The following is a 26,307-nucleotide window of genomic DNA, read 5'->3' as shown; positions in this document are numbered from 1 at the left end:
ATAATAATGTTACATTCTTTTGCATCTTCGTTATATTATTTGTTGATAAATAAAATGCTCCTCATTTTTGCAGGTAACAATAGAGCACACGAGATAGAAAAATTCAAATACAAAAATTGAAAAATTGAAAGAGAAAAAGGCATTCATCAACAAATACATATATATTATTGATCATCAAATACAATAAGATGATGACTTGATCAAAAAATTAATTTAGCGCACAACATTAATTTGTAAACATGGTTATGTATGTGTTATATAAGTGATTTTTATAGAGAAGATTAAAACTCACCTCATCACCTCTGTTTGTCAAGCGTTGAGAATCATAAGGAAGGACCTCTTCTGTATTAGAGTGCGGCAGAAACAATAACGTTAATAATAAACCTGAAATTAAAGAAGAAAAGAAAGAAGAAGAGAAGATGGTGATGAGAATCGACAGGTAAAATAAACAACTTGATATACAGGATACAGCTATTATTATAATTTGTAAAATTTGTTAGGACAAAAAAATAAAAAAGGTAAAACAAAAACCACCTTCGAAAAAAAAGAAGACCACTGGTGAGAGGCTTTAAGTATTTATATGTTCCAGCATAAGAAGTCATGCCTATTAAGATAGTTTAATATTCACATTATAATCTCTTATACCATGATTCTCATATAATAATTTATTCTACTATTAAATTATATTCATTAGGTATCTTTTCTTTCTATTATTATTTACAAAAGTCCAATATAATTATGAATTTTGAGACAATTATGATTTATGATATTCCAAAATATTATATTTACAACAAAATGACTAAATTAATTAGTATGTATTTATATATATATACGTTAATTAATTTATTTTTAATATATATTTATATTGTAATATATATTTTATACAAATAATTAATTTAATAATTATTTTTTTATATTTACATAATATTATTAGTATTTTGTCTCCGAATATTTTTTTTATTTTTTATTTTTTATTGATAACATTATAATGTCTTTTCTTTCTTACCACTAAATGTCATGATTATTAGTTATGTATATGTAATAAGATAATTATTAATTATTAATTTATATAAAAAACATCAGTAATGAATTTTTATCATGTAATAACTATATTTTATTTTTAAGCTGAAAAAAAAAATACTAATGAATATCAGACACACATTTTTATCATTATTTTAGAAAACAAGGAACTAGACCACGTGATTAGAATTAACATAATATAAATTACATAAATAAACTTATGAGCGGTTAAAATATTTTTACAAAAAAGTTTAAAGTTTAAACTATTTTTTTTTTTAAATGGTGCACGTTGCATAGAATGATAGGGATGGAAGATATGAAATTAAATATGTAGGTACATTTAATGAATTTGAGCTACTTGAGTAGTAAGTTAATTTGTTTATTTAAATAGGAATTAAAAATTTAAATTTTATTTTATACATACAATAATTTATTAATTAATAACGGATTTTTAAATAAAATTTAAATATATATGACAAATTAATCATTCATTTGTTAGAGGGAGATGAAAAAAAATGCAAGTATATTTGAAAGGAATATATAGTTTTGACGTAAGAAAATAAAATAAAATGGCGATGATGAGACGAAAAAGAAGAGGTAGTATGATAACACGTGTAATGAGAGTTACGAAGAGGGTGATGTGTCAGAATGAGCCCAGAAGGAGCAACACATATTGGGCTAGAGTCACTTTCTATAAGAGCTGGCATTCGTCGGTGCCCAACCAAATTGTCTCTGCTCTCTGCCTCTCTGCCCCTGTTTTGTTCATCGCTTTGCACACACTGACACGGATCCATCACGCTATGGCCGAACCATACATACACACACAAATTCTTTGTATCTCCGATCATTATTGAGTTTACTCATGTAAACTTGTCTTTATATGGAAAAAAATAAATAAAAACTATTAAATAAATATGTCAAATTATTTATCTAATTATTTTTATTTATCATTTTTTATATACAAACACAATTTTATATAAGTGATTGCCTTCGTTTAATTTGCTTTTTCTCTTGAGTTTAGTTGATATATATGTGCTTTAATTTTAAGATACATGATAAATTTATTATTAATAAAAAATTTAAAATTTTTATTTAATAAATATAAAATAAATATATTAAAATTTAAATTTTTATATTTTTAATAAAAATTTTCTCAATTTATAATCTTAATCTATATCTATGGAGTACATGATAGATAAATTCTTCTCTTAGTTATTCTTACCTTAGTATCTCTTTGTTTTTCCTTCATTATGTGCCTATCCATCACTTCTTTCTTTCAAATGTTGCTGTCTCTTGAAAGAAATTATGGTAATAAACGAAAACAAAGAATTCGATTAGCTCGTCTAGCTGATTTTAGTATATATAAAATAATTTTGAAAAAGAAAATTGTATTAGCCAAAATCGTGATAATCTACCAACATGTCAGAGAATTATTTATCTAGATAAATTTATATAAATAATTACATTTAACAAAGTAGAAACATTTAAGTGTAAAATTATATATAATTATTTTTATATAAAATTAATAATTTTATATAAAAATCAATGCAATTGAGTTACTCAACATTTTTATTTATTCTGTATGTCAAGAATCCCTTAACAAATTATGAACAATAGAAGTCTAGAACTCCGAGGATCTCCTGCGTGGTGTCACGTGGCCTATCATTCCAGCTGACAAAGGAATGGGCCTCACGAGCATGAGTTTGGAATAGAGGTGGCAAAATTTTTCGAGACGCGAGAATTTCTACGAGGACTGTTTCGAATGGAAATTCGATTGTGGAGAATTTTTTTCGTGAGGATGGAGATGTGGGATAAAATTCTCCCGAGACAAGCGCGGGAACCCGAGTGGAGATCCCCGCCCCATCCCCGCTAATCTCCGAAATTCATAAATTTATTGAATTGTCTTTAATAGTTTATTTCTCGTATATGATTTTTAGTCATTTCACACACACACACATATATATATATAGAAACCCAAAACTCCTAATCCTCATTTGCATAACCCTTCTTCAATTTAGAAATCCCTAACGCTATCCATACTCCATCCAACCTCTTTGCAGCCACCCTCTCGCCACTCTCCCTTCTCACCGCATCGTCACATCTCACCGTGCCATGATCCTCACTGCGTCGTGCTCTCTATTTGCGGCATTCCTTTCCGTAACTCTGTCGTCGTGTCCATTCTCCTCTCTGTTGCTGCGTCTCCCACCTTGTCCACTTCTCTGTCTTCTGGCTCGCCGTTGACTGTGTCATTTCGAAAGAAGTCACCATCTTGTCGTTTAGATTTTTTGTATAAAATCTTGTTGGTTTTGTATAGAATGAATGATTACACCTCTATTCATATGGAAATTAACAATTAGTTAGAACTATTAGATAGATGGAGAATAGGGTCCCTGCGAAAAAATGGGGTCCTGTGGAGAATGGAGATGGAGAACAATATTCTCTCATGACAAAAAACGAGGACGGAAAATAAATCTGGAGGTGAAGATGAGGATTGAGGAGTAAGGAGGTATTTTCCGCCCCCGCCTACTCCATTGACATTCCTAGTTTGGAATAGAAAAAAAATATGATTATTTTATATTTAATTTAATATGAAATATCAGTTAGATAATTAGATTAATGACTATATACGAAAAATATTGAAAAAGTAATAGATGTTTTGATGGTCTAGTACAGAAAAATCTAGAATTAGATCTAAGATTTTATTTTGGAACATTTCTCATATAGAGATTTTTAGTATATTAACTGATAATGAATAAAGAATTTTTTTATTCCGTTTAATTTATATTTAATTTCTTCTGAATTTTTTAGCCTCATTTCAATAAAAAAAATTGTACGTACAGACATTTTAGTTGAGTAGTTGTATTTTGGATTTTTTTACTTATATAAATAAAAAATTATTATTTAAAAAATTAAAAAACATTATTTATTAAAATATATTTTTGGTAATTCGTTAAATGAATAGATAAACCGTGTTAGTTTGGTTCCTCAATCATGTTGTTTGCCGAGTACGCACTTAATTATTACGCAAATTATATGATTAAGGAACGAATCACTTAATCATAGTATGAATGTCTATTCTTTTGATGGGTTATTATATGTAATGTCCCAAAAAAATTATATCTTAATAAATAATATTTTTTATTTATATAAAAAAATCATTGCATTTAGGTATATTTCAAATACTATACTCATCAAATAAGTATGTTTTTTTGTTTAATTATATTTTAATAAAAATAATATTTTTAGATATATTTAGACAAACCTAAATATAATTACGCATTTGTGTCTATATTTTTTTTCTTAAATTATATGTGTTGGTATACTATAAAAGCACTTGTTCACCAAATATTTTTGTTTTCGGCTTTCACTAATAGTAAATTGAGTTAAATAGTTTCATAAGAAATAAACTTTTAAGTCAAATTAATTGCTCAATAGACTAAATGGAATAAAATGAAAAAATTAGTACCTAATAAGCTAATATAATCAGTCAATATTTAAAATTTTGTGAATGCTATATGATCCGTTACCCAAATTTTGTCCCACAAATAACAATTTTGGAACCCAGTATAGCTAACAAAGATAACGCCTCTGAGTTAACTGCTCCACTCAAGCTACCACTATCCCAATAAACTCGGATAGCAGTCGGCATGGACTCCGTCAAACCAATAACAAACTTGATACGAATAACAGAATAAGCAACAAACAATCAAATATATATACTAGCACGTAACTAGTAAAAAGGTACGCTATTCACTCTAATCTTATTCTGAACTCTCTCACACTCATACTCACTTGAGCGTTGGAGTCCCTTTTCAGGTACCCAACGCCGCCTCTCCAGAAGAAGACGACGTTCCACTTCCCCCGCTCCAAGGAAAGCCAGTTCGAGCACTAGCAGACCGAGTTATACCTCGGAGCTCACTTTCACACAGGAATATTTAGCGCCCACCGTGCGGCCCGAAATTAATCTAACCCACCTTTTCTTTATTTTGTATATCTCTCTATTTCCTTTTGTAGGACATAAGAGATGGCAGACGAGCACAGTCACGCTCCCTCCATCAATCAGGCGGAGATTTTGGCAATCAATGAGGCCCTCAGGACCGAGAATCAAAGAATGGCTGAGCTTCTGCGACAGATGGGGCACGACCGAAGTAAAGGAGAACACAAAAGTGCCGAAAACAAGGACAATGATGATGAGCACAGCTCAGAAACCAAACACACCATCCCCAAAACCACCAAAACGAATACCAAAAAAAAAAAACCAACCCCTTCGCCAAAGAAGTCATGAGTTTCGAAATGCCCCAAAATTTCACCCTACCATCAACCTTAAAACCTTACAATGGAATAGGAGATCCCAATGTCCACGTCACCAAATTCTAGGCTATGATGTTCATGAATAAGGACTCCGACCCGATCTTATGCCGCACTTTCCCAACTTTCCTAGATGGAGTTGCCCTGATTTGGTTTTCCAACCTCTCTGAAGGATCCATTTCTAACTTCGACGAACTAGCAGACCAGTTCGTCAACCACTTCGCCGCATCCAAAATATACGTCCATAACTCTGATTACCTAAGTACCATCAAACAGGGACCGAACGAAAGCCTAAAAGACTACATGACCAGGTTTGCCGAAGTAACCAACGAAATACCTAATCTAAACCCCGAAGTCCATCTCCATGCCATGAAGAGCGGCCTCCGACCAGGGAAATTCCAAGAATCCATAGTCATTGCAAAACCGAAAACCCTGGCCAAGTTCCGCAAAAAAGCAACTACCCAGATCCAGGTGGAAGAATTTCGGGCATTACGAAGAGCAGATAAACCTACCCTAAGCAGAGATGAGGAAAGGCAAAACAGACAATCAAACAACAGAATGGATACGAGAACGTTCAGGCTAACACCCAAATTCGACAACTACACCCCTTCAATGCAAAAAGGGAGGACATCATAAAGGATATATTGCACTCAAAACTTATCAAACCCCCAAACAGGGCCGGTACATATCAAGACCATCGCCATGTGGACAGATCAAAGTATTGTGCCTTCTACCAGAAGTACGGCCACACCACCGACCACTGCGTAATAGCCAAGGACGTCCTCGAAAAGCTCGCCCGCCAAGGACTACTGGACAAATATATTGACAGCCAAGGAAGGAAGCGAAGCACAGATGATCTCGGCCAACAATCCAAACCGACCGACAACTCCCGAGATAAAGGGAAAAAGGTAGATAACGATATCAATCCACCGCGCAGAATAATAAACTGCATTTCTGGTGGTTTTGCAGGTGGCGGATGTACAAATTCGACACGAAAAAGGTCGTACCGAGCTATGATGACGATGACAGAATCCACCACATCCCAACCGGTCGATAAGGACAGATTGGAAATCTCATTCATCCCCAAAGACTATAAAGCAAATGATCGAAACTAGGTGTGCACATGACCCGGTCCGGCCCGAAGGTCCGGTCCGGTCCCGAACACTTTAGGGGCAAATTTGGTGTGATTTCATCGGGTTTAGGGTCGGGTAAGGGTCTCAAAAATAGACCCGATCATTATTTCGGGTCGGGTCCGGGCCATAGCTCGGGTCACCCGAAGTCAACCCGGTGGTTCGGTCATCATACACAATTAATATTTTGTGTTATTAGTGATGGATCATGACTATTCTTATGTGGAATTTAAGTATTGTAAACCTTAATATTTTGTGTTATTAGTCATTATAAGACTATAAGTTAATGTTTTATGTTTAGAATGCATAAGACTTTAGACTAATACATAATATTGTGTTATTTGTATTGATTTAAATATTTGGTATTATTATACAATATTAGTATTGATTGTGGTTATGCTTTAGTATTGATTGTGGTTATGCTTTAATTTTGAAAAAGGGTTGGTTCTTGTTATATTTTTCTAAGTGAATTTTACCATGTTAAATAATGGTTGGAGTCTTGGAAATTTGGATATTTTTACATGCTAGTTTACAAGAAGGTATCAACGTAATGTAATGTTAACGGCCCGGTTTTCACCCAGTATAATTGTGGTCCGAAAGTGTATTGATTTCATCGGGTCTAGGGCCGGGTTCGGGTCTAATAAATAGACCCGGTGTATATTTCGGGCTGGGTCTGGGTCACATTAAACCTGGCTTCACCCGGCCCATGTGCACCCCTAATCACAGCACAAGTCGGGGAACCATTAGTAAAGAAGATCCTGATGGACCCAGGAAGCAGCGCCGATGTACTTTTCTACTCAACTTTCCAAAAGATGAAACTCAGCGACAAGAATCTCCAACCATCTTCCGGAGAACTGGTAGGTTTCTCATGTGAGCGTGTCTCCATCGGAGGTTATATTTGGTTACAAACCACCTTTGGGGAATATCCCAACAGTAAGACAATAGATATACAGTATCTTGTTGTAGACTGCAGAAGTCCATATAACATCTTTTTAGGCAGACCATCCTTGAACGCATTCAATGCTATTGTTTCTACTATGCATTTGTATGTTAAGTTTCTTTCACAGGACAACAAAGTCATCACTATCCATGGAGACCAGAAAGAGGTCAGACAGTGCTATAACGCCAGTTTGAAAGACGAACTGCCAAAACAATCCGAACAGCAATACGTTCAAGCAGTATATAACTCGGATCAACTGCCTGCCCTGGCCGACCTGGACCCCAGAACCAACCATCAAGAGCGGCCAATGCCAACAGACGATCTAACCAAGATCCAATTAACCAAGAACGATGACTCCAAGTATACATACCTCGGCAACGCACTTAAGGAAGAAGAACGGGACCAGCTAACCGAGCTATTGAGACGCAATGTTGACCTATTTGCATGGACCCCGACAGACATGCCAGGAATAGATCCTAACGTCATTTGTCATAAGTTGGCCATCAATCCAACAGTCTGACCTATAGCCCAAAAGAAACGACACCTCGGCACTAACAAGAGAGCAGCCTCCTTGGAAGAGACTCAAAAACTACTCAACGCCGGCTTCATCAAAGAACTCAGATATTCCACTTGGTTAGCCAATGTGGTAATGGTAAAAAAGAACAACGGTAAGTGGAGGATGTGTGTGGACTATACAGACCTTAACAAGGCCTGTCCAAAGGACGCATACCCCCTCTCGTGCATTGATAAACTTGTTGATAATTCTTCTGGTTTCCAATGCTTAAGTTTCATGGATGCCTATTATGGCTATAATCAAATCCTTATGCATAAAGCTGACCAGGATAAAACTGCCTTTATTACTGACAATGAAAATTTCTGTTATAAGGTTATGCCATTTGGGCTAAAAAATGCAGGTGCTACCTACCAACGACTCATGGAAAAAATTTTCACAAGCCAAATCGGACGAAACATAGAAGTCTTTGTCGATGATATGGTGGCAAAATCAACACAAACGGCAAACCATGTTAAAGACCTAACAAAGATATTCCAACAACTCCGAAGGTACAATATGAAGCTTAATCTTGAAAAATGTGCTTTCGGAGTACAAAGCGGCAAATTCCTCGGCTTCATGCTCACTTGCCAAGGTATTGAAGCAAATCCAGAAAAGTGCCAGGCAATCTTAAACATGCGAAGTCCAAAGACAGTCAAGGAGGTCCAACAACTAACCGGCCGACTCGCAGCCTTAGCCAGGTTTCTGCCTCGAGTAGCCCACAGATCACACCATTTTTTCAAAAATCTACGGAAACAAGAGGAGTTTCACTGGACCGAGGAATGCGAAACAGCTTTCACCGAGCTAAAGGCCATACTTCCCCTGAAACCATGCAGAGCCCTCTGACTATCAGCAAAACGCTTCACCTGTTCTAAATCGACGACTTTCTCACCAAGGACATCCTCGGTCCCATCAGTTTCTTTCTCTTTCTTCTCCACCTTTTTCCTCTTGCAGTTAACCTTCTTCACCGGGGAACCCTGGTTCACCTCGGCCCCCACTTCAACAGCAACCTGACTACTTGAGCCCTGCCTCTCAACATTCTTCGACCGAAAGAGTGCACGCAAACTCGTAGAGGTAACCTTAGGTGCCTTTTCCACTGCAACAATACAAAAAATCAAGAAACCAGGAAACAACAAAATAACAACACAGACAAGAAAACAAACAATTATTTACGTATATACTCAGACAAAGCATCCCTATCAAACTCAAGATCAAGCATATCCACAACAGAGAGCAGAGAAGAGGACGATACATGATTCACTAAAAACTCAACGAACATCTCATTTTCATACTCCATCACCTCCATACCTAGAATCTGCCTAGGCCTCGGAACCCAGAACAAGGGAAATTTGTCTAACAAGCAGTGATCAATATACCAGGGAAAGTCATTTTCAACCACACCAATTTTCAAAAACAAGGATTTGAAACCCTTATATGAGGAACGATAGAGGCTAAAAATTGCCCGTCCGGGAGCACTAGCAAGATTTAACCAACACCCCCTCTTTACACCTTTGCATTGAAACAGAGCAAAAAACACTTCCAAGGATGGTTCCATCTCCAAAATGCCCATCAAAATCTCAAAAGCCCTAACAAACGCCCAGGAGTTTGGGTGCAATTGTGATGGAGCACACTTCAACTGCATTAAAACTCCACACTCAAACTCAGAAAATGGAAACCTAACCCCTAACTCCACAAACACAGCACTATACATATAAAAGTATTCAAAACCCTCCCCCGATGAAAAACCCGATCACCGGCACTGCATGGCATAAACCTAAGGTTTATTTCACTACCCTCCCTTACCCAGGACGACGGAGAACCTAACTGAGACACGCTAAACTCATTATCAAAACTCGAAGCCCAACCCTTCACTGAGTCCGCAACCCACCCGTATGGATTCGCAGGATCGCAAACAAAAACCTCTTCCACAATTTTATCAACAGTTTCGACAAGCTCCTTTTTTCTCTTACCCTTAACCCTCTTATCAACCATTACACCATTTCCCTTATCCATCAGTAAGTTCAGGACAGAATTCGAAGAAGAGAAACGTAAACGAAAAGCAAACAGTAACTAACCTTTTTTGCTCATTCCGAAAACCACGCAGAGAAGACATAGATGAAAACTAGCAAGCCAAAAGTCCAAAAATTTTACCAGCCTACTAAGCCACACCTCCAGATAAAAAATCCAAACCCCAAACAAATTCCAACCATTGATCACGATTACCAACTCCAATACCAACGGCCATGATACGTAACCTTTCCCATTCCCAACACACAATTATAACGCACGTCCCCCAACAATCCCTCTCCTGTAAAAATTAATCAATTTACCGCCCAAAATTTCAATCTTACCAAGTTTTTCAAAAAACCTCATGCGAGCAAACAAGTCGACCTTGGAGGCTACCACTATACTCGGTTCCGAGCTATAAGTAAGCTCGACCTGTTATAGCTCAGCCTCAAAAAACAGGTCAAGATTGGGGGCTATGATCCGTTACCCAAACCCTGACCCACAAATAACAATCTCGGAACCCAATATAGCTAACAAAGATAACACCTCTGAGTTAACCGCTCCACTTAAGCTACCACTATCCCAATAAACTCGGATAGCAGTCAGCATGGACTTCGTCAAACCAATAACAAACTTGATACGAATAACAGAATAAGCAACAAACAATCAAATATATATACTAGCACGTAACTAGTAAAAAGGTACGCTATTCACTCCAATCTTATTCTGAACTCTCTCACACTCATACTCACTTGAGCGTTGGAGTCCCTTTTCAGGTACCCAACGTCGCCTCTCCAAAAGAAGACAACGTTCCGCTTCCCCCGCTCCAAGAAAAGCCAGTTCGAGCGCTAGCAGACCGAATTATACCTCGGAGCTCACTTTCGCACAGGAACACTATAAATTTTCAGTAGACGTGTAGCATGCAAAAGCTTGCAACGAGTTGGGATTTTGAAAGCTGCTTTTAAAAGTATTATTCTTATAGCCGATCAATTTTGTCTTTTATGTTTACTAGGTCGGTAGTATTGCAATTTATAGTATATTTAATTTAATTTGCATTTCTATTTTCTTTCTTTATTTTTAATATTTTTTTATTTTTTAAATTTTATAAAAAGTAAAAATAATAAAAACAATAAATTAATTCTATTTTTTTTATTTTCATCTCCTAACTATTTTTTTAATTTAAAAAATAAAAAATACTAAAAATAAAAATAAAAAATAAAAATACAAATCAAACGCATTCTACCTTAAAAAATTTTTAGTCAAGTTTATTGTTTAATATACAATTGGCCAATCCGAGACTTGGAGAAATTCATCAAGTTTTCAGGTTATTTTTGGTTCCTGAAGAATCAAGTTTATGGCCTTTAATTTGTTGACATACTCATCATTTTCACGTGCTAGCCTTTGTGCTACATGTATAATCTCTTGAGGATCGTGCTCACTTGTACCTGATCTGAACACACGTTGGGATTTCTCTTTCAATTAAGGAATATAATAATTTTTTTTACTAACACAAAGTAAACAGGAAACAAACGCCAACGTACGCCTGCCATATCTTCGGGGTGTAAAATAATCTAGAATCCAATATATCATTTCATGGAGAGAGGTTAATAACTATAAATGGAAAGGGCCATAAAGATACCTAGATATACGATGATGGCGTACAAAACCACCCAACAAGTAAACATATATGTTATAACTGAATTTATAAACGTGGTGTCATTCTCTTGTATGCAGGGATTAAAATAGTAAAATATATTTGATCATATTTAATCTATAACTATTAATTTATTATCATATAAAATAATGTTGCTACATGTGTATAACCAGAAAATAACTAATAATGGATAAAACATCAAAAGCATATTCCAAGATATTCACGCCGGAAGAGAGGAGGTAGGAGATTGATGTGAAAACTCATGCTCTGAGTGTAGAATTTGTGAAGGTGAGTGAAAAGAATTGAGAGAGAGTATTTAGAACATACAGAATAAAAAATGAGAAAATAAAATTAATGTGAATCATGTCCAATTCAATTGGACAATGGAGTTTATATACATAACTAAAAATGTAACTAACTTTTAACTATAGCTAATAAATTCAGATTAATATCTAACTCTAGTTAAGTTATTCAGTACTTAAATAGCAGTTACAACATAACTGTTTCTGTATATGTACATCAGTGAATTATGTAGTGTATTATTCTATCTCTTCTATTGCTGGTGAATGAGTTCTATTGTCCACAATTGAAATGAGAGTTACTACTGCAAAGTTGTTGCAGCAAAAGTTTGAGTCGCCCCAATCTCCGAACGAAGTAGATAAGGATGAGAGAGGGTGGATTCATCTTTATGGTCTGGTCACAGATTAAGAGGAGACATAGGAATTCAAAGAACGGGTCTACTACTGAGAGGAGGAAATGGGTGGAATCTTACTGGAGTGCGATGAGTGTGGAAATGAAGAAAGAGTTGCTTAGGGTTAGGATTTCGGATCTTAGGTCGCACTTTGGGTCTTATTGTCCAGCGTGGCAAAAAGATGGCTACATCAGCATTACGGTAGTTGATTCAGCGCTGAAAATGACAAAGGGACTATTATGGTGTCCGAAGCTCTATCTGGAGGATCATTATAGGGAGATTTGGATCTCGGAGAGCATTTCAGGTAATTGCGTGAATCTCAAGGACCATTATAAAAATTTGCTCGCTATATGCTTCTAATCTACTTCCTCAACTTGAAGACTCCGCCGCCTCCCACTGCTGCTTTCTGCTCATCGTAATGGAGAATGAAGAATTGCGCCATGCCATTCGCTGCCGTAGCATGTCTCGCTGCCGCTTGTTGAACGACTCTCGTTGATCCCCCTGTTACGCGCTCGATAGTCCTATTTTCTAGGAGTGGCAATGGGGTGGGTTTTTGCCCTACTTGACCCCGGCCTACAATAATCCGTATAAAACCCGCCCTGCTCTTACCGCGAGTAGTAAAAAGTTAAACCCTAACCTACCCCTGCGGGTACCTGTCCCGCCTCTATAATTATTAAAATCCAATAAATAAAATTAAATCTTAAAATTTATATCACCATAATCACATATTTAACATAAATTAAAGTAAAAAATTAAATATGATACAATATTATTAATCATTTTACTAATTATTTTATATATATACAATTCCGCTAAGTAACCAACAAGGGGTCTAGCCAACTCCTGCCAACTCCCATTGGACGAGATCCCCCAATTACCCTCATTTACCCTAATTACATTTTACATATCCCAATTTACCTTAATTACATTACCACCACCATTCTTCGCTTCTCCATCTCTATCCCGTCGCTCAAACTGCAGCAAACAGCGGCGCGTTGTCATCTTCGTCTCCCAACTAGACAATGGCACCACCTCATTTGAGGACGCCATCGTGGTCAACAATGCTTCTCATCCCTTCCGCCATTGGTTTGGACTTGGGTCAACCTTGCCGGCGCAGACTCATCATCTTTCTAAGCTTGCAACGTTGTGAACACCCACCTCCAAGCTTCGACTGGCTGCATCCGCCACTGCCTCCACGCAACGCTGCCACATCTACTCCTCCACCGTTGCACACTGCTACTCGTCATTCACCCCATTGGTCTCCAACAGGTTAGTATATGGTTAGAGTTTTATTAAAGAGAGGATGTATCTGATCTTTTCTAGGGTTCAGATACTAGGATTGGTGTTCATATGAAATGTTCTTTGATTTTTCTGAATTATTGGATGTTTTTGTTAAGTAATTTTAGACGTTTGAGTGTATGATTTGAACTTAATTTTTTATGTTATTGGTTCTGTGTGCTTTGCTGGATTTGTCTTGTATACGCTACCAAATGTTCTTCTTTGTGGATTGGGAGTTTCAAAAAAAAAAGTTAGTTATAAATAAGTTTATTTCTTTTCAAATTGAACTTGGGTTCGAAAATTGAAGATGAGCGGTGGAGTGAGCAGGGAAGAGACTTTGACGGTGAAACACGGTGAGGCAGCCGATAATGTCGACGGAAGAGATAAGGGGGAGAGCGGGGGAGGGATTGCATCAGGGGAAAATGAGGATCATATTTCGGGAGGGGTTTCAAAGCCTTTGAAGGTTTCTTTCAGGGACAAAGTTGTGGGTTCCAAGATTGCTAAAGCTTTTTCACTTGTTGAAATTTTATCGGGAGATAACATTGCGGTAGTTTCTAGGAAGCAAGGAGATCTCTTGCCACCGAGTGTCACGTTTACCCAAGAAGCTAAGAATTACTTGGCAGAACCTTATAAGGATGCTATAGTGATTAAGGTGCTAGGTAAACATTATAGCTACACTGCATTGTCTCATAAACTCCGAATGGTGTGGAGGATTAAGAGAGGTTTTGATTTATATGACATGGGATTTGACTACTTTCTTGTGAAGTTTGATATAGCTGAGGAGTGAGAAAAGGTTTTGTTAGGAGGTCCATGGATGATCGAGGGAAATTATGTGGTTGTGAAACCTTAGGATCAAGAGTTTAGATCAAGTGAAAACTGTTTTGGAGCAACTTTAGTGTGGATTAGAATTTCCGGATTACCAATTTGGTGCTACCAAGAAGATGCAATGCTCCGTGTTGCGGCTGCAGTTGGCATTCCTGTTAAGGTTGATTTGGCAACAAAATTAGCTGAAAGAGGACGATATGCTCGAGCCTGTGTTCAGATAGATTTAGGATTGCCAGTGACTAAGAAGATTCTTGTTGAAGGTGTTAAATATGAGGTTGAATATGAAAGTCTTCACCTTATTTGTGGCTCCTGTCTCAAGTTTGGTCATGATATGAAGGTGTGCAAGACTGACAGCAATGCGGGAGGAGGAACTAATGCCAAGGTGGTCAGTGATGTAGCAAAGCAGCCAGAAAGCTCAAATTCAAAAAATCCAGTACATGTGGAAAAGGCAAGTTTTCATTTTGGCAAGAATCTTGGAGATGAGACTGTAAATGTTACTGTCCCGGATTTGGTGGAGAGTGATTTGCATGCTGTTCATGTAGACCATGCACAACATGAGAATTTGGAAGGCTGGACTCAAGTGATTAGGAAAGGAAAGTATAAAATGGGTCAAAAACCTTTTCCTAGCACCCATCAGGTCCAACCAAAAGTAAAGAAGACTCCTAACAAGGCTACCAATACTTGGACAAGGCCTAATCACCAACGTACAACACATGATACTGGATCCAAAGTAAAATTAAGCAGGGGCATCAATATTGGAAAACCGGTTAGTGTGGCTTCTTCGGGGACCCAGCACAATGTTCATTATCAGCAGCAAGGTGAGACAACAAATGGCACTGTGCGAAAGCGTCCTCACCCAAACTCTTTGCAGAATTCACCAGTAGATAAGGATGGAGCATCGACGGCAGGTATGGTGCAAGTTTCGACGGAGAAAATTGGGCTGCAACTTGAGAGTCCATTAAAGGTAGGATAGTCGAAGACAGGGACATCATGTTGAGTCTCAGGTTTGTTATTGGAGCTCCCTTTTTACTGTTTTTATGGATAGTTTCAATATCATAGCCTGGAATGTGAGGGGTGCGTCTAACAAGATGGCCCGTGTGCATTGCAAAAATTTGGTGAGAATATATAAACCATCTTTCTTCTTTCTCTTTAAGACACATACCATGTTTAATAATTTGAAGAATTTTTGGGATAAGTTGGATTTTCATTGTGTTGGTATTGAGGAAGCAGTAGGACACAGGGGTGGCATTTGGTTTCTATCTTCTATTGCTAATGCTTCTTGTGTGGTTATTGATCAAATTGACCAATGTATCACAGTGAAAGTGAGTGTGGGTAACTTAGTTTGGCTTTGTAGTGCAGTATATGGGAATCCTCAATTCGAAAAAAGATGTATGCTTTGGGATCATTTGCGTTCTATTAATTCAGGCCATAATAGACCGTGGATGGCCGTTGGTGATTTTAATGAGATTGTGGCACCAGATGAGAGTACATGTGCTTATTTTTCTTCTCACAGAGCTAGTCTATTAGCTACTACTCTAGATGACTGTGAGCTCTTTGATCTCAAAGTGACTGGTAGGAGATATACTTGGTATAGAGCAGTTCAGGCTGGCAGGAACTTGGCTAAAGGGTTGGAAAGAGCTCTAGTTAATGAGGCGTGGATGACAATGTTTCCTGAGGGTTATTCTGAAATTCTTAGCAGGCTTCATTCTGATCATTGTCCTATTTTAGTTCGTTGTCATGGTAGCCCCAGAGTGAAAGGTTCTTGTCCTTCTAGGTTCCAAGCTGCATGGACAACACATCCTTCTTATAAACATGTTATTAGTAAGGCTTAGAATCAAGAGTTTGGAGGCGTTACTGAAAGGCTTAAGATGGTTCAACAGGCTTCTTTGGACTTCAACTCAAAGATTTTTGGAAATATTTTTATGCGAAAAAATAAGTTGGAATATCAGATTGATCAGATTCAACGACGTTTGGAGGTTACTGATGTGTTATCTCTAAGAATTAAAGAAGCTGAATTGAGGGAAGATTACAATAGGCTTTTATTGCAAGAGGAACTTTTTTAGTACCAGAAATCTAGAGAGCAGTGGGTCAAGTATGGGGATAGAAACACTAAATTCTTTCATCTTCAGACTTTGGTGCGTAGAAACCATAATATAGTACATGGATTATATGTTAGAGATGGGTCTTGGTCTACTGATCCAGATATTCTCCAGGAAGAAGCCCTCTCTTTTTACAAGAATCTCTTTGGTATAACGGAAGAGGTTGAGGTTGATTGTTTAGGGGATGTTCCGATGCCCACTCTAAGCACTGAGGCTTGTGCTAGGTTAATTGACCCTGTCTCTTTTGCGGAAGTCAAGTCAGCAGTATTCAGTATGAGCCCTTCTAAGGCTCCTGGTCCAGATGGCTTTCAAGCTTATTTTTTTAAAGAATATTGGGAGATAGTAGGCACTGAGATTTGGAATATTGTCCGGAGCACTTTTTTGGGAGAGTTCTAAAATCCTAGCATCATGGAAACTCTGATTGTGCTTATTCCTAAAATTGATAACCCTACCTTTATGAAGGATTTCAGGCCTATTAGCTTGTGTAATGTTGTTTATAAAATTATCACCAAAGTATTGACTAACCGACTTCGGCCTTTTCTTCCAGATATTGTTAGTCCTTTACAAGGAGGTTTTATTCCGGGTCGTGGTGCTCCTGATAATATTATTGTAGCCCAAAAAATTCTGAATTTCATGAAGCACACAAAATCCAAGAAAGGTACTCTTGCTTTTAAAATTGATCTTGAAAAAGCTTATGATAGGGTGGATTGGAGATTTTTGGAGAGTACTCTCATTGCTTTTGGTTTTCCTATCATCACTGTTAATTTGATTATGAATTGTGTCCATGCATCATCTCTTTCTATTATGTGGAATGGGAATAGATTGGATAGTTTTGCTCCTAGAAGGGGGCTTAGACAAGGCGATCCAATGTCTCCTTACTTATTTGTACTTTGTACGGAAAGACTTGCTTGCTATATATCTCATAAGGTGGTCGAGGGTGTGTGGAAACCATTTTCTGTCACTAGGGGTGACCCAAAATTTTCTCATTTGATGTTTGCAGATGATCTCTTACTCTTCTGTCAGGCTACAAAGAGTCAGGTCCAAATGGTCATGCATTCTCTTAACATTTTTTGCAAGGCATCTGACATGAAAGTGAATCTTGAAAAGTCTAAAGCTTTTTATTCTAAAAATGTGACTGCTCGTAGAAGAGATATTTTTACTAATGTTTCTTCAATACATTTTGCTTTGGACTTAGGAAGATATCTTGGAGTTAACCTTAATCATTCCCGTACCAGTAGGGCTTCTTTTTATTCGGTGATTGAAAAAGTGAGGGAAATATTGGCTAATTGGAAAGGAAGGCTTCTAAATAAAGCAGGGAGACTTTGCCTGATCAATTCTGTTGCAGCATCCATTCCTGTCTATCATATGCAGGTATCTTTTTTTCCAAATTGGGTTTGAGATAAATTGTCTTCTATGATGAGACAGTTCCTTTAGAAGGGTCAAGTTGATGGTAGAGGTCTTTCTCTTGTTAATTGGAGGACCGTGATCACTCCAAAGAAATTTGGTGGCCTAGGTGTTAGAGATCCTGCGTGTGTTAATATATCTTTACTTGGTAAATTGGTGTGGCAACTTTTTCATTTTCAAGACAAGCCTTGGGTTGCTCTATTGAGGGCGAAGTATCTGAGGAATGGGGGAGTTTTAGATGGCCCTGTCCCTTGCAATGCTTCTCATGTTTGGAAGAGTATCTCAAAGGCTTTTGGTGCTCTTAAGGATGCCTTCTCTTGGTGCGTTGGGTCACTTGATCAATCTTTTTGGTTTGACAATTGGAGTATTGAGGGTCCAATTACTCAAGATGTTACTTTTGTACATATATCTGACTCGTTTGGAAAGATGGTCAATGGAATCTCCATGATATTTTCTCTATCATTCCAGAAGATGTCAAACAGCGTTTGAATGCTTATAATCCGGATTTGAATGCCGGAGAGAGTTCGAGTTGGTCGTGGGGTGTGACATCTTCTAGACTATACTCAGCTAGGAGTGGGTACAGTTGGCTAGCCAAAAGAAAGTTTGACTGGAATGAGCATGATAATTGGTTGTGGGTATGGCGACTGCATATTCCTGAGAAGTACAAGTTCTTGATTTGGCTCAGTCTTCATAATGCTATTCCTACGACAGAGTTTTGTTTGAGTCGTGGTTTAGCTTTATCTAGTACCTGTCATCGGTATCAGAATGGTTCTGAATCCATTTTTCATTGTCTTCGGGAGTGCCCTAGTGCCAAGGAGGTCTGGAACCTTTTAGGCTTGTATTCAGATAACTCGAATTTACATGATTGGCTCTACAGAGGTGCAAGGAATGGAGATATTTTTCTTTTCTTTTCGAGCATCTGGTGGATTTGGAGAAGCAGGAATCATGACTTATTTAATATAGATGATTCATGGAGTGCTAGTAAAGTGGTGAGTTTGATTCGTAATTCAGTAAGGGAGTTTCACACTATTTTTGCTATGCATCAATCTCTGTCTCCTCCTTCACTTTGTTTGCATTGGGTTCCACCTCCAGTTCATTCTGTTAAATTGAATTGTGATGCTAGTTGGTTTGCTCCTTTTGGCTATGCTGGTTTTGGTTGTATCATTCGCAATCCTGATGGATGTTGGTTGAAAGGTTGCATTGGGAAAGTCGAAGTGTGCAGTGTTCTTTTTGCTGAATTGTATGTAATTTGGAGAGGTTTATTTCTTTCTTGGGAGAGTGGATTTCATGAGGTTATTTGTGAAACAGACTATTTAGAAGCTCTTTTCTTGGTAAACCAAAGAATGCTTGGTAAGGATATTCCGGAATGGGATTTGGCAAAGCATATACAGGAGGTTATGAATTGGAATTGGAGAGTCTCTATTCTTTTAATTCAGAGGACTGCAAATAGTGTTGCAGACTGTATGGCTAAAGCAGTTGCTTCTGTCGTGGACATTCACTCGAATTGGAGCCAACCATGGAGTGAGCTTCAACATCTAATAGATTTAGATATGACCCTAGCCAATTAATTTGGTTTTGTCTCTTTTTTTTTTCTTTTCTATTTAGTCACCAAAAAAAAAATTGAACTTGGGTTTGAATGTGGTCATTTAAAATTGTAGCATCAAAAAGTGATTTTTTAGACAGATTTATTGGAGTTTTGACTCAATCTATTGGTAACTATGAGATGATTATCTAGTTGGACAATTGTATGGTTCTTTCATTAGAGATTGGATATTTTTTTATTATAGATTGAATGATTTTTTCAGTTATATGATAAATCTCTCCCATTCAAAAAGTTTATATTATTGGTCTTTTGTTTGATTTGCTGAATTCTACTTGCACATGCTACATTAGTTTCTTTTTTACGTGGTTTGAGAGTTAAGAAAAAATTAGATTAAATATAGTTTAATTTTATTTGAATTGAAATTGGTATTGAGTTAAATTATTTAAACATGATGCACAAGTGAAATTTTTCTATATATCATGTGAAATCAGGGACTAATGAAAAACCATGAATTTTTCTAAGGATACATATGATTATATAGTTTAAGATGCTCTTCTTGCATTTGTTACAAAAGCATTGAAAAATTCATGATTATATCCTAACATCTAGTTTGGTTTTCTGATTTTATTTGATGTGCTTTTCTTTTTGGTTCAAGGATTCTTTTTACTGGATGTTTTTGATAGTTTTTCGGATTTATATTTTGTTAAAAAAAATTGTTTGACTTATGTGAGTGAATTAATAATAACTAATTTAGTGAAATCAATGAATGAATAAAAAAAAAAAACTAGAAAGAAAGTTTTGGTTGTTTATATTAGATTTTCATGTTAAATGCTTTTACAACTAGAAGCTTTAACTGATTTTTTGAATGTTTTTGAATAATTTTTTATTGATTTTTTTGGATGTTTCTTTTAGAATAAATGTTAGGTGTTGATTACTCTATCTATGGAGACCACTAGCAATAAGTAAACTGAAGAAACAATGTACAACTGCAGAAGTAGCTCTTCTCACAATCTACAGTAATAGCTCATGCTTGAATGAGAAAACTTAACTCTTAATTTGTAACTTGCTTGATCTGTGGAAAATTTTAATAAGAATCTCCTCCTAATTGTGTAATAGAGTTAATAGCTTTTTTTTCCTAATAAATTAAATATCTGATTTCACAACTATTCGAATCTTACATACCATTTATTTTAGTCTTTTCTATGAAACTAAATGTTTTTTTTATTGGAATTCATGATTTCATGTGCATATTGGGTATGTTAAATATCCTTTGAAATATGCAGCGTAATGAATTATTTACATATTTTTTTTAAACACAAAGTAGGAGCTATTTTATTTTTTGTTTATTTACACACTTTTTCAAAGTGTTATACGAAAAAAAAAATACTAATTATTGATTAGATAATTCTACAAGAGAATAAGAGATACCTTTTAACAAATTACAAACCTATAAACAAGAATTAGAATTTTGAAAACCTACTATATACATAAATAATATACTTTCAAGATGCAGCATTTGAAGTCTCTGCATACACTAAAAATAAGTTGACACTTTCCAAAAATTCCATTACTTCCCGTGACTATTTGTTGGATTTTTTATTTAAATTAAATAAATATATAAATTACCAAAATGTATAAATGATGAGATATTTATAAAAATGTATTATGGGACACATCTTGGATGCTGAGGAGTTAACCCAAAATTGATTATATCTCGAGATCTGAGACCTCGTGCTGTTATTGGGCGACACTGAGACATAACCTAAGTGCACCCGAGATATGTGTTAGGGGAGAGATCGGGTACTGAGTACCTGAGATATGCGAAAAATCAGAATGGGGTCTCAATACCCGAAATAAACACAATTTCAGCATCCAAGATATAGTCAAGGCTGTAATTTAGGTCTCAACACATGAGATATGTGTATTCTAGTTTAGGTGTCTCTACACCCAAGATATGTTGGAGAATAACTCTATCTATAGAGCCCATCCCACAACCACCCCTCACAATTCACAAACCAATCTTTTTTTCTCTTCTTTCTGTTTTGGTCTAATGGAGAATAATCAATTTTTTGTTGTTGTGGTTTATCCCAATGAGATAGTCAAACATGGTGATGAAAGAGTAATTTTTAAGTCTGATAAGACTGTCATGTTGTGCACTAATCAGATTGATACCTTACATGCACTAAAGACGGTTATGCTGAGCAATATGGGGGAATAGGTACCAAGGAAGTTGGGCAGGTTGCATATAGATTTTTGCATGCGCTTCCGAATGGTGGATTTACCAACCGGTTATTTTGGATTGAAAAGGATCAGTATGTCAGAGTAATGTTCGACGTACATGCACGGCTAATGCCACAATATGTAATGGAGTTGTATGCTGCGGTCTGTGACTTGGTTGTTGGTGGTGGACTATCTCGTTCGAGTCCTGAAGTTGTCCCGCTCGAGGCCACACTGATCCACTACTCCTAGCCTCATGATAGTACTAACGAGAACGACAGTGAGGGAGATTCAACTTATGTTGCTGGGTCCGGGTCTTCTAACGATATAGCTTCTGTTGATGAGTATGTGCCAGAGACTCCCACCGATGTTGGTAGGTTTCTTTTGCCTCTCCTTTTGGCCATTCTTCGATTGTCGGATGTTCCTAGTCATTATCAGACTTTGAATTTGGACCAAATGTAGCCGGACGATCTCTTGAATGCCAGTGACGGGGATGATTACAATACGGATGGTGGGGTAGAATTCCAAGTTGGCTATAGGTTCAGAAATCGTAAAGCAGTTCTAATGACAGTGAAGAAATACAGTATTCGATGGAATGCAAAGTACAAAGTTTTGGAGTCTGATAGGCTTAAATACCACTGTCATTGCAAGCAATTTACCAATGGTTGTCCATGGAGTCTTCGTGTGGCACTACGCTAGAACTTGAATTACTGGTAGCAGACTTGTTCGTGAACAGAACCCTCCCAATAAGCATCATCAAGTAGCACCGGGTGTACTGACAGAGTGTATCCAGAGCTGTCCTTGCTGGAATGTGTGCAACCCTGTCCCTCAGCCAGGTCATCCTCACCCCAAAAACTTGCTTCCCTCCCTCTGGCTGTGGAGGTGGCTTGGCGCCAAGTAAATTCTCAGTCCACTCCCACGTGGAGGGTCCATGCCATTGCTGAAAGTCTCAGGTACAACTCCCGATCGGCTCTCCATCAGTGCGCTTACCAATGTGGTAGGCAACATCCTGGAGCATATGCTGACCTCACCCCATGGAAGGTGGAACGTGTGGGTTTCGAGCCTCCACCGCTCGATAAATACAGAGATCAAAGAATTGTCAAATATGAAATCTCTCAACTCTACTGCATGCCCAAATCCAGCTTCCCTTATATAAGGCAATAGGATGTCCAGCGAGGGGAGCTCAGGATCACACGGCATAGTAACAGTAATCGTGGTTTGTACAATTCCCATAACATTTACTCTCGCATATTAATTCTATTTAAACCATTAATTGTGTTTAACCATTACTAAAAATTATAAACCAAGTAGATAAACGTATATATTAAATACAACAGATATAATACAAACATAATTTCTATTGCTAATATTCATAGTACTGACTAAAGATAAATAATAGGGATGTTGCAATAAAGATAAATCATACAAGACTATCAAGTAATACGTAAAAAAATATATCATACAGAATTATCAAGCAATATGTAAAAAAAAAATAAATTCATTCATGTTGAACTATTCTAACCTCACTATCACATTGGGCATGACTTCAATTAGTTACCTATTAATTAGACTAACATCTTAATTGACAGTTACTTATTTTATTTATTTAACTTAACTTATAATTAGTTACCTATTTTATTTATTTAACTTAAGTAACAATTACTTACAATCAATTATAAAAAATAGGGTTAATTATCAAAAACGTCTTCGAATTATTCAAACGCTGACAAAAATGCATCCGAATTTTACTATCGACAAAAATACCTTTAAATAATTTAAAAATACAACAACAATACCCAACAGTAAATATATATTTTCAAAAAATACCTTAGAGATTGAATTTTGATGTGATTATTTACAAGAATAATTAAAAAAATGAGATATTATTATTCTTAAAAGTGGTAATGACCAAATCAGTACCCGAAAGATTGAAACGCTGACATTGCGGTACCTGACTATTGTAATCGACAAAATGGTACCTGGTTAATTTTAAAAACTGACAAACGTATCCATAACCTTGTCGGACCAAAGCTCCGGTGAGGACAATGCTTACCTGGACACCGGATTATGCTGACAAATCATGTTTTAATTGAGTTATAATTTCTAATTAATTAATTTGCTAGCCTAGGTAGAAATTAGATCAATTGGAATTCAATTTGCCCCCAAATCATAACTCTTTGCCCTAATCCCAAATCAACAAGTGTTGTTACTGCTGGGTGACTTACTGTGACTTAGTGTTTCACTAAGAGTAAAACTGAAAGGTCACGTAAAGAGGGAGAGACGTTGCCCTGGTTACTTGGCGCGAAGAAGAACGAAGAGGAGTTGAGAGACATTGTCGAAGTCGTAGCGTCAACAGCGAGGGGTTGGTAGTGGCATCATCGCAACCCCAGTCTTCGCTAGGAAGAACGCTACGAAGAGGTAAGTTCGCCTTCACTCCATCCTCTCATTTACGTGTCTTCTGTCGACAGCATTATGATCATTTTGATTGTTTTATTCATTGTATCTTCCCTTTACAATTTTTTAGATGGATTGTCTAGTTACCTTTGTTTATCATCACATGGGTGCCTTGAAAAGGGGTGTTGACGGTAATGTGATATACGACGGGGGTTTAGTAACTGAGATACACAGGGTGAATATGGAGACATGTAATTTATTCTTTGTTGAGGGTTTATTTCTAGACTTGGGTTACCCTAGATACAATGAGGTGTACTGGCTAGAACCTGGTTTAGACTTAGGTAAGGGTCTTAGAGTGCTTAGGACAGATGCTGAAGTCATGAGAATGTGTGAGAGTGCGATGAAGAATGACAACACTGTCCACCTATATTTTGATCACCCCATTGATGCAAACCCTGAAATCATTGATGAAGAATTTGTGTCTGATGGTAGTAGTGATAGTGTGGTTGAAGTCAATCCAGGTGGTGATAATATCAACGAGGTTGAAGTTACTAATAAGGTTGACGGTCAGGCTAATGAAAAGGAGAATGAAGGTGTGAATGAGACCAGTGGTGAGGTTAATGAATTGGATATGGTGTTGAGTGTGGTTGTGAAGGAGAATGTGAATGAGGTTGTAAATGAGGCCACTGTTGATGTTAACGAGTCGAACAAAGGTGAGAGTGGTGCAGGGGAAAAAGCTGCGAATGACAGGAATGAGGAGAAAGACACTGAAGGAGCATCAGCTCCGGAGAAATCTGCTAAGAAGGTTAGAAAGAGACATCCAAGACCAGCCCCTAGTGGTTTACCCCGAGAAAGAAGAGCTGCCGAGAATGAGGTTCCTGAGAGTAACCCTCGAGAAGCTGAAGCTGGGAATGAACCCACAGAGGAGATCAATGCTGATGATGTTGCTGATCTGAATGAAGGTTCTGAATTTCGAGAACCTTTCGTGGATGAGCAAAGGGCAGAGGACCCTGTTACAGAAAACCCAATAGGTAAATTAGATTTTTTTTTTTTTTAGTTAGAGGATATGTGAATAAAAATTGCATCAATTCTCATGTATCTCAAATAACTCTGCAACAGATAATATAACACAAACAAGTGAGAGGAACAATGCAAGGAGAAATCATCCAAGGCCTCAACCGTCTGGGCAAAGAATTGTACCTGGAAAGGAGGATGAAGCACCAAGGGTAGAGGTGCCTAACCCGAATAGAGAAGATGGTGATAGTGAACCTGAGATGTACCAATATGAATCTGAAGAACTCTGTAGTCCGCCTGCATCTGATGACGAAGACGAACCTGTATTTCCTCAATATAATCCCAACACGCCATATGGAAAAATAACTCTGGAGTTGAATATGGAGTTCGAGACCATGGACCAGTTCAAAGCAGCAGTACAGAAGTACAACATACAAATTGGGAGACAGGTATTCTACTTTAGGAATGAGAAGAAGAGGTGTAGGGTGATCTGCTATGATCCAGACCGCCCTTGGTTGTGCTACTGTGCCAGGACCAACTACCCAGCATCCTTTCAGATAAAGACATTTGTGGATGAGCATACGTGCCCCAGGAGCAACAAGAGTAAATCAATTCCATGTGCTTGGGTTGCTGAGGAACTGGTCCCAAAGCTGAGGATCCATCCCAACATGCTGCAGAGAGAGGCACATGAGTGGTTTAAAGTGGAGTATGACATCTCAGTCAACGAGAGGATGATGTATAGGGCTATGGACAAAGCCAAAGAAGTTATTGAGGGAACAGAGAAAGATCAATACCTAAGGCTTAGAGACTACCTTAACGAAATCATGAAGGCTAATCCTGGTTCAAGAGCCAACATGGAGACTACTTCACAGCCAGAGGGGTTGCCTAGGTTTAGAAACTTGTACATCTATTTGGCTGCTTGCAAAAATGGCTTTAAAGCAGGGTGTATGCCATTTATTGTTTTGGATGAAACGTTTCTGAAAGGGTACTTTGGAGGGCAATTACTAACAGCAGTTGGTCAGGACGCGAACAATCAGCTGTTTCCAATAGCCTATGGGGTTGTTGATGCAAAAACAAGAGAAAATTGGAGATTCTTTCTGGAGGAGTTGCACACTGACATTGGGGACTTCAATGAGAATGGTTGGGTTTTTATGTCAGACCAGCAAAAGGTGATGTGGATTATGTTCATGTTTTTTGAGTTCTTGTATGTTTATATAAATTAGTTTTCAAATG

The 26,307-nt window shown here is 37.2% G+C and overlaps 2 protein-coding genes and 1 pseudogene across 2 annotated transcripts; all 3 read left to right on the top strand.

Moving 5' to 3' along the window:
- The first annotated feature begins 5,400 nt into the window (after positions 1-5,400).
- Positions 5,401-6,443, top strand: LOC107640217 (uncharacterized). The gene is made up of 2 exons (XM_016343762.1): positions 5,401-5,900; positions 6,005-6,443. Exons 1-2 carry the CDS (start codon positions 5,401-5,403, stop codon positions 6,441-6,443), a joined length of 939 nt encoding a protein of 312 aa, XP_016199248.1.
- An 8,081-nt stretch (positions 6,444-14,524) lies between these two features.
- LOC148563444 (uncharacterized) lies at positions 14,525-22,383 on the top strand (annotated as a pseudogene).
- A 1,807-nt stretch (positions 22,384-24,190) lies between these two features.
- LOC148563443 (uncharacterized) lies at positions 24,191-26,297 on the top strand. The gene is made up of 3 exons (XM_088486811.1): positions 24,191-24,601; positions 24,632-25,091; positions 25,180-26,297. The coding sequence occupies exons 1-3, from the start codon at positions 24,191-24,193 to the stop codon at positions 26,295-26,297; spliced, it is 1,989 nt and encodes a 662-aa protein (XP_088342937.1).
- Positions 26,298-26,307: the final 10 nt, after the last annotated feature.

Source organism: Arachis ipaensis, chromosome B5 (genome assembly GCF_059453495.1).
Source record: "Arachis ipaensis isolate K30076 ecotype BB chromosome B5, ASM5945349v1, whole genome shotgun sequence".
NCBI lineage: Eukaryota > Viridiplantae > Streptophyta > Magnoliopsida > Fabales > Fabaceae > Arachis > Arachis ipaensis.
This window is presented reverse-complemented; position numbering and strand designations above follow the sequence as displayed.

Bases quoted from the DNA above. Each gene is read 5' to 3' on its own strand.
- LOC107640217 (XM_016343762.1), top strand. From the start codon at position 5,401: ATGATGTTCATGAATAAGGACTCCGACCCGATCTTATGCCGCACTTTC. The intron at 5,901-6,004 runs GTTCAGGCTAAC...ACCCCCAAACAG, and splicing joins AACAGAATGGATACGAGAAC to GGCCGGTACATATCAAGACC.
- LOC148563443 (XM_088486811.1), top strand. From the start codon at position 24,191: ATGGATTGTCTAGTTACCTTTGTTTATCATCACATGGGTGCCTTGAAA. The intron at 24,602-24,631 runs GTTGAAGTTACT...GTTGACGGTCAG, and splicing joins GTGGTGATAATATCAACGAG to GCTAATGAAAAGGAGAATGA. The intron at 25,092-25,179 runs GTAAATTAGATT...ACTCTGCAACAG, and splicing joins TGTTACAGAAAACCCAATAG to ATAATATAACACAAACAAGT.